This window comes from Rattus norvegicus, chromosome 14 (assembly GCF_021556685.1).
Source record: "Rattus norvegicus strain SHRSP/BbbUtx chromosome 14, alternate assembly SHRSP_T2T, whole genome shotgun sequence".
Taxonomy (NCBI): Eukaryota; Metazoa; Chordata; class Mammalia; order Rodentia; family Muridae; genus Rattus; species Rattus norvegicus.
The window spans coordinates 71,543,162-71,552,219 of record NC_141547.1 but is presented as its reverse complement, the minus strand read 5'-3'; the positions used below and the strand labels follow the sequence as shown (position 1 = coordinate 71,552,219).

Here is a 9,058-nt window from a genome sequence, read left to right as displayed (position 1 = left end):
CTGTCCCCAATGGACTCTGTGTAAGGACAGTTCTACATGTGGTGGATGGACATGGGGCAATCAAACGTGAATCCTCAAACCTGTGTTCTCAGTGGCTAGAATTTCTGAGTCTCAGAGTTAGTGAGATGGTTCAGTGGGTGTAAAAAAAAAAAAAAAAAAAAAAAAAGCTTGGTTCTCAGGGGTTTTTTTGTTTTCTGTTTTTTGTTTTTTACCTCTGGGACTTAAAATACTAATAATAACAATGATAACAAAATTAATTTAAAATATCCCTGGTTCTAAATTACTGCCTCCTCTCTAATCATGTGTGATGTCTTGAGAAGTCACCATGATACCATGCCCAGGGCATCCCATCTGAAAACAGATACTGATGACTATATTTCACTAAACATCAAACAATACAAGACAGTGGATATAGGGCAGTGGATGGCCTCAGGGGGGAGATATGGATGGGTAAACCCTGAAGTCAACCTTCCACGTCTCATCTACTCACACCTGGAAGCTCGTTAAAAATGAGCCAAAAGCTCTTTCAGAATGCGAAGTATCAGAAGGAAACAGTGGTTGGTGGCATTTCTGAGAATGCCCAGAACTTTATTATCTTGGTAAATACAGCCAACAATTCCTTGCATGGACATTATCACTTGGATGTATATATCCACTGCTTATATGAACCTAGGTTTGTAGTCCATGGAAGATTACGCTGAGGTAAACAGTCTCTGAAAAGCACATCTAAGAATGTAAAAAAACAAAATAAAGCAAATTCTAAGACACAAAAAACAAAATTTACAAAATCTGTTTAAATACTTCACTTTGTTCCCGTATTGGAAATGTTTGTGTCTTAGTGGGAACCCGGGGAGTTTCCAGCAAACAGTGGGGCTCTGATACCACATGTCTTAGGCTGCTCTCTCTCTGACTTCGTTAGCATGATGTGGCCTGTAACATGTTGAGGAAGAATGTGCAGAAGGAGCTCCAAGATTCCCCACAGAACTCCAGGGCGGTCTTCCTCTGGGTGAGGACATCTGGGTCCTCTAGACACTCTGAATCTTTGACAGCCACGGTCGCAGCTGGGCTGGTGGTGATGTCCACTTTGACCTTGTTTGGCTCCATGGAGACAGCTTCTTGGACCTTGTTGTGCTCCCTTGGGGAGACCTCTGCTTTCTCCTTCCTGGGGTTTACCACCTTGAGGTTAGACTCTGGAAATTTCTTTCTGCACACTCTGGTCTTCAAGACACTCTTGGAGTTCTCACAGATATTCTTCTGTTTGCGCAGTGTGCGGGCGACTTGTTTCCAGTAGGTCTGGTCTTTGTCGTATTTAAGGCAGCCGGTTGGATCACCAGCGAAAACACAAGAAAACTCCTGATCGGCTCGTGTGCACTGGACCTTCAGGTTGATGCCCAGCTCCTCCTCAGTCACAGCCCATCTGCATGTGGCTTGGTCTTTGGTGACAAACTTGCCATGGGTCATAGATTTGGATGTCCTGCTCCTCTGCTTATTCCGTGCCTTCCCCAAAGAGGGAGACATATCCTCCTCCGTTGTGCTGTCTGGTACATTCTTGGCTGTCTTTCTGACCTTTTCCGAGAGTACCTGAGCAGCCAGGAGAAGGAAAGAGAGCAGGATGAGGCTGTGGATTCTCATGGCGACAGCTGGGTGGACACCTGTTTGACAAAGGCAGATGATTGAGTGGAACATCCAATGGCTTGAGACTGCAGGCTGCCTCTCTCCACCCTCACAGGGGCTGGCCCACTTTAAGGTCTGCCAAGTGGCCTGCCTGCTCTCACTTCCACTTTGAAGAAAGTTATACCTCCTTTCCTTCCCCACTGCATGAGCCCATGACCCTCCTCCACTCTCAGCTTCTTCTGCACCCAGTGCCTATGACCTGAACACTATTACCACCTTAGTGAGAAAGACCCAGGCCTTAAAGAATTCACGCAGTACAATCAGAGGAATTTAAATATCATCAGCTAGGGACTCTGTCCCTTCTCAGCCCTCAGTCTAATCTTGAGAAAGCCACTCCTCCCCTCTAGAAATTGTTGAATAAAATAATCACTGATCTGATCCCTTGACTAGCTCCAGAGAGAGTTGGGTTTCTACCCCATCATCCACGTGGGTACCAACAACCACCAGTTGGGAAAGGGTGTAGTAGGAGTCATAGAAATGTCATGAAAAAGATATGTTGACTCAGAGTTGAACATGCACAGGGTTTGACATACTAGGCTGGGTGTGGCTGTGGGAAGAGAAGGGGAAAGTCATGAGGAAGAGCCCCAGAAAGGCAAGAAAGAGAGGCCACTGAACTTGATGGGGCCAAGTTGAAACATGGTAGAAAGGAATGAGTTTCAGATGGTATAGACTTCAAGACCGAAGGTGGGGGTCATGGCTGAGGTCAGTGGCACGGTGCTGGGCATACAGGGAATATTTTTTCAGTGCCCTTTTCCTATATATAACAAAAATAAAATGACTTTCCATGGTGTATTAAATCACATGGTTTTCACGAAGTATAGAGCTATAGGTAAAGGCAGAGGAAGCTCACATAGTTATTTGCCATCTACTAGGTGTTAAGCAGTGCCCTAGCATTTGATTCTCACCCCTCGTAATCCACAAAAGAGCTTGCACAGGGTCTGTTAATGTAACACTCCTGGGCGGGCAACTGCTGGGACAGCTAGGACTCAGAGAGCTAAGCAAGTTGATCAGGGTTCCTTGGTGGGCAGAATTGGTGGTGTGGAAAGCCAGAGTGTGTCTCCCTTTCTATCAATTCTTACAGCTCACTTCTTGCTTTCCACCTTTATTCTGCTCTTCAGAAAATAGGAAAAAGAAACAACGGACTGTACAAGGTTTGGTATGGCATCAAAGACGATCACTGGGTCATCCTTTTAAAAACATTAAATCTGTGCTTTTAAAATAAATAGAGAACTTTTGTCTGAAAGGTAGAAAAAGCTACAATTTCATTTCTGCCCACCTGGAAAGTTAGAAAAGGAAAAGGCCCTGAGAGGGTTGGGCTAAAGCTTGGCTGAGACAGGAGGCTAAAAGAGTCAGGGAGAGACCTGTTTCTCTCCGCATTGTGATATAGCTTTCATGTCCCCATAATGTGGTCCAGACCCAAGGAGGTCCAGGGGCTAAGAAGTGGGTAACACAACTCTTAAGAGGGGACAGACAGGATGGCCCTGAGGATGGAGGCACTTGCCATGCAGGCCCGATGACCTGAGTTTGATGCCCAGAACCCATGTAAAGGTGGACGGTGAGATCCAACTTCTTATTACATGTTATCCTCTGCTCTCAGTATATATAAGACCCCATCCCTGAAATCACACACACACACACACACACACACACACACACACACACACACACACACACACACACAATGTTTAAAAGAGCCAGGCTCACCTTTCTATGAGTATACAGATCCAGGTGCGCAGGGAAGTGCAGGCTTCCAGTCCTCACGCTGCTGGGTGCAGGCTGCACTATTTATACAGGAGCCCAAGCCTGGCTTTTACAACTCACACACCTTATTCATACTCCTCCCAGCCACACCCCTCAGGGAGAGCCAGTTCGTGGAGGGAAGTTGCTCACCTCACAGGGTTTGCAGTTGCCACTTGCCCTCCTCCTTGGAAGCCCTTCCTTTCCTATTCAGTAGCTGCGATCAAAGCGCAGCTCAGCCTTGCAAAGGTGAAGCAAGGACCCCAGCAGCGACATTTATTTATGAACTGAGGAAAAGAACCATACTATTTCATTGTAGCTGCCAAACACTGAGCCCAGTTCCTCTAGTGCCTTTCCATATCCCCTCTAGTGGTTCTTCCCATTTCGTAGACTTTGCACTTAATAATAGCAAATGGGTGGGAATTCACAGAGCTGGTAAGAGCAGAGCTCTGATTTACACCTAGGACACCCACCGTCCGTCCGTGGTCTGATTTCTTCCCACCTGGCTGCCTTCAGGGAATATTTGGAGAACACATGACTGAAGTCACTGAAATTTGTTTCTGAGTTCCTGGTTGCTCTGAGTCAGCGGGATTTACTGTGTAGGCAGATGAATCTGTGGGTCCCAGGGCTGGTGGAGAGATAAGTCTCTACCAATGGAATCTCATTTAAAAATATTCGCCTTCAGGCCATCAGAGAGAACTTGAACAAGTCACTGGGTTGCAGGTAAAGTCTCACTCTGGTACATCTACGTAGGGAATCCTGGCCACAGCACACACCAAACGGACTGACAGTCTGCACTCTCCAACTCCTTCTCCAACCCCTACCACAGTGTGTGGTCACTGTGCACAGTGTGGCACTTAACAACAGCACCTCCCTATAGGCAGCCCGCTGAAATCTTTCCTGGGGCTGAGCTATTTAGATCTCCTACTGAGATCTTAAGCTGTCTTCTTGGAAAACAGGCTTTTGGGTAAGAGTGTGTTCTTTGTGTGAGAGTGTCATTTTTGCTTTTTTTTTTCTTTCTTGTTTTCAGAGCTGGGGACCGAACCCAGGGTCTTGCGGTTGCTAGGCAAGTGCTCTACCACTGAGCCAAATCCCCAGCCCAGAGTGTCATTTTTGAATGTGGTGTTTCTCATTAGATTGGAAATTTGTCATTGGTTAAACTCTTTATTAAAGAGTTTAAATAGCAGGGGTTGGGGATTTAGCTCAGTGGTAGAGCGCTTGCCTAGCAAGCGCCAAGGCCCTGGCTTTGGTCCCCAGCTCCTAAAAAAAAGAAAAAGAAAAAAAAAGAGTTTAAATAGCAAATGTAACTTGGCTTTCAGGGATGCCGAGCAAAGAACACAATGAATATTACTGGTGAATTGGTATTTGCCCAACCAGACAAGACTGGTGACTGAATGCCTCTCTCATCCAGGCTGACTGGTCACAGGGAGAGAATACCATGTTCAAAACTGGTTTTAGTCACATGCTTTTTACACATAACTGCTTGTCCTGAGGCCTCCAGAGAGCGTTTGAGTTGTGTGTGTTTGGATTCTGAGGTGAGCTTTAGCTAAGAGCAACACTACCAAGCCATCCTAGCCATCAACCCGCCTCTTTGGAAGTGACCTCATAAACAGAAGAAAATGCTGAGTTACCTCATTAAAGCAATAACAATCTGTCTGTCAGATAAGTACATCGAAGCCTTTACCAGTGACAGAGGAAATGGAGGTGGGGGAGGGGTCTGGCTAAACAAACAGAAAAACGCAGGGAGTGCAGTAAACAAGTCCTCAGTTGGAACTATGAGAAGAATGTGCGTTCCACATTTTGATTCTGAGGTTTCTGAATCACCGGGTAGCAAATCAAAAGACACCTACTGCTAAAGCCTCTCTTTCATACACCATCAAGAGACCGTGTCGACATGACAGTTGTGTATAAGAAGGCAGACTGAGGAGCTCTTAAAATTGCTTGACTTGCAGGAGAATGAACATCTCAAACCGTTTAGTACCAACTTCTTTTGTTGGCTGCGCTGGATTGTTTCAGATTCTGAACCAATCGAAAACATAGCTTTTAGTTTTAGTTTAGACTAATCAAGAAGAAATTATTAGGGATTTTTCTTTGTGGGTTGTAATACTAGAATGCCAGCTATTGAAAATAAGACAATTTAGCTTTTTCCTGTGTAACTGTTCTTTCAAACACTACTCTTCTTTCTGAAAAAGTTTTCTGTGGTGGTAGAGGTGGTGGAGGGTAGTAAAGTGGTGGGGGTGGTGGGGGTGCTGTTGGTGGTGATCGTAAGTTAGTAGGGCAGTGCGTGAGAGTAGTTTTGTTAGTTTTGGTCTTTTATGACAATTGTTCCCTCAAATCAAGCATTTTGACCATCTTGGAACTTTTTAAAAGTATATTATTTTTAACAGCAAAGAGTCCTAAAAGGAGTCCACAAGATTTCATTCTTTTTCACGGCCTCTCTCTGCATCTACTTATGTGTGCACATGCACACACATGATCTCATGGCATGTAACACACAGAAATGCCCTCACGCTACCTTATTCTCTTAGAGCAGAAGATGACTCTAGAGTCTCTTGTTTAAGGTTTTAGCCTCTCATCTCAATGTTTGGGTGAGAACCCCAGAAACAACTCTGGAATGGCCAGTAAGGGCACACAGATCCATAGAGTCAAGACACTCTCATGAAGGGGGCCACTTGAGAGAAGACGGGAATAAGAGCAGGCCCGGATGCTTGTGAGACCGCATCTGTTTCACTCGATCATTGTTAATTCCTTTATTTGTCTAAAAACCAACTACAAAAGGCAGGCTATTGGCTAACAGGAATGTAGAGTTTGCCCTAAAGGAAGTGGTAGACAATAAGGGGGTTGGCTTATCTCAGATGCCACTGCAGAAGTTAATTGCCAGGTTGGAGGAAAGCCTAGGATTCTACCCATGGGGACATCTTTCCTTACCAAAGTAGAGAAGAATTTCTCAGGAGCCTGAAAAGACAGCAATAACTGGGAACTGGGGGCAGAAGCTTGTGATTCTATTTTTATGTAGTAACTATTCTAGGCAAGTTGAAGTAGTACGTACTCAAGGGAATGCCAACATGGGTTTAGCTTAACTCCTGTCCTTAAGATCTGGCAGTTTGTCCCACGACTAGCTCTTAGATGCTGCTAGTTCATACCATACTTGAAAGCTGTTGGGGTCATATGAACAGAGGCTATGTCATGGCCAGCAGTGGGTGTCTGAGACAGCACAGTGTCCTCTGAGACGCCTTTCCCATCCAAGAGAAACCCTACTGGAACTGATGTCTATCATAGCATTTGTGAAGGGTTTATTCAGTTCGTTTTTATACTTATTGATATTTTTTTTGGTGTTTAGATTTTTGAGGGTTTTTAATATTTACATATTCTGGAATTTAATCCCTTGTGAGATAAGTAGCTGGCAAAGTTTTTCTCCTATTCTGTAGGTAATCTCTTCACTGTCTTAATTGTTCCTCTGTTAAACGTTTTGGCAAAGCTACGATGTCTTTTGAGGACCTGGGCTTCCGGATTGTCAATCAATGAAAGCACCCAAATCTGAGAAACAATCAGACTGGTAGTCAGCCAGAACAGTCTGTGGGTGCACTGAGTGTTTTTGCTGTTGTTTTAGTGAAAGTTGAGGTTCAAGTGGGTCCTGTATCACATGGCAGGTCCTTGGCCGATGAGCATTTATAGTTCATCAGTCCTAGGAGAGTTTGGATTCTCCGCTCTTCCCTCTGTTATTGTGGAGTGATGGCAAAACGGAAAAGTCATAAAGAGAGGTTAAGTCCTAGTGAAAAACAGAAACTCTTTGGGGGGTTATTCGAAAAGGTAGAGTTTTTAAAAGGAGTTGTCTGAGGAAACCATTACTTCTTCCAGTTAACCTAGTTTTCTGGGACATGAGCGTCCTATTGAATGAGTTTCTTCTACCAGCTATGCCTTCAGGTTCTGAGAGTGGTGTGTGTACCTGGGTAATTCTTAGTAACACCTATCTGCAAAAGGACTTAAGAGTGCGCTGAGATCGCCTTGTGCTGTGGGCTTGATACCTGTAGAGACATGTGTAAGTTTGACTTACAGGGTGAATATCTCGGAGATGGGCAATTCTCCAAGTTGTTTCAACATGAAGAGAACAAACATTAGGCAAATGTCCAATGGTTTATAATAAATTTCAAGACAGAGGCACTTGCTAGACTGGTAATCCAAATGAGGATGAGTTTTTGAAAGTTCAGACAGTGAATAATTTCCTGAGTTCCATCCTTCATCAGAGACAGCCTCACTAAGGATCCAAAGCAGCTACAGACACATTCTGCAGAGCTCCAAGACATATATTGATAAGAAGAATCATTTGCATAGTCTGTGGCACCCCATCAGTCTTTAGCTAGCCATTCCAAAAGGCTCCTCAGGTAGCTGAGGGATCTGAGGGAAAGGTAACCTCCTCCAACGCCATGACATCTGGCAAGAAATGGAAAACACAGAAGTCACTTTCTCTAGCAGGAAGAATGTGCTAGAACACTTAGTTTCCACTCTATCCTGCCTTGAAGTCCCAGCTGAGCATGGCAACTGGACAGAGAGAGTAACGCGTCAGGTCAAAAGTCATCAGAATGACCTGTAGGTGGCGAAGTATTGCTGTTTTAATGGCAGCCAGCATGAGGCATTTTTTTATTGGCCAAGTTTGTAATTTTTATTAATATAGACTAATTACACAAAACAATGTACTTTATTGTAACATTTTCCTACATCCACATAATGTTCTTTAATAACAGTCACCCTTATTGTTCTCGTATATCTCCACTCCTGCTGGTTTCCCTTCTCTGCCTTAATAATCCCTTTTCTGGTTTTGTGACTTTTTCCTTGAGCAGATTCCATTCATGGAAGGAATCATGCAATACTTCTCTTTCTGAGCCTGACCTCTTTCCTTTATTTGTTTTTTTTTTCTTTTTTTTTTCTTTCCGGAGCTGGGGACCGAACCCAGGGCCTTGTGCTTGCTAGGCAAGTGCTCTACCACTGAGCTATTTCCAAATACACTTACTTTTCTGCAAACGCCATGGTTTCATTTTTGTTTTTTTGTTTTTTTTTTTTCATAGCTGAGTAAGTCTCCATGTTGATTCACCCATGGCTGGGTATCTAGGCTGATTCCATAACTTGTCTGCCATGAATGGCATCACATTACACATGCGAATGTGGTTCTCTATCATATACTGACTGCTTTCTTTGCGTGTTTACCCACAGTGGTTGCTGGATCATATAATAGGCCTAATGTTAGGTTTGAGAGGAACCTTCAAAATAATTTCCATAATGGATACACCAATTAACTCTCTTACCAACAGTGTATCAGGGTTCCTTTTCCTTCCCAACCTTACCAGTTGGATTGGATTACTTTCTGGATTGGGCAACCAATAGGATGTTGAGAATCCCAACAGAGTTCTGAGGAGTTCTAAGTTACATTTACCTGATGGCTAAACATGCTGGACATTTGTTCCATGTATTTATTGTCAATTATACTTTCTGTCTTTAAAGGAGCCTATGCTGGTCATTTACCCCTTTATTTATTTGATTACTTGGTCTCTTGATGTTTAATTTTGGTGGTTCTTTATATATTCTGACAATGAATCCCTGTCATATAGATAAATAGGAAAGATTCCCCGCCCCCATTCTATAGGTCGTTCCC

At 43.9% G+C, this 9,058-nt stretch overlaps 1 protein-coding gene across 1 annotated transcript; it reads right to left on the bottom strand.

Moving 5' to 3' along the window:
- Positions 1 to 555: 555 nt before the first annotated feature.
- Positions 556 to 3,433, bottom strand: Fgfbp1 (fibroblast growth factor binding protein 1). Its single transcript, NM_022603.3, has 2 exons — positions 3,379 to 3,433; positions 556 to 1,652 (listed from the first exon to the last, which is right to left on the bottom strand). The coding sequence occupies exon 2, from the start codon at positions 1,630 to 1,632 to the stop codon at positions 916 to 918; it is 717 nt and encodes a 238-aa protein (NP_072125.2). The 5' UTR covers positions 1,633 to 1,652; positions 3,379 to 3,433; the 3' UTR covers positions 556 to 915.
- Between the last annotated feature and the right edge of the window lie 5,625 nt (positions 3,434 to 9,058).

Excerpts from the sequence above, each read along its gene's own strand:
- Fgfbp1 (NM_022603.3), bottom strand. The coding sequence starts at position 1,632 with ATGAGAATCCACAGCCTCATCCTGCTCTCTTTCCTTCTCCTGGCTGCT.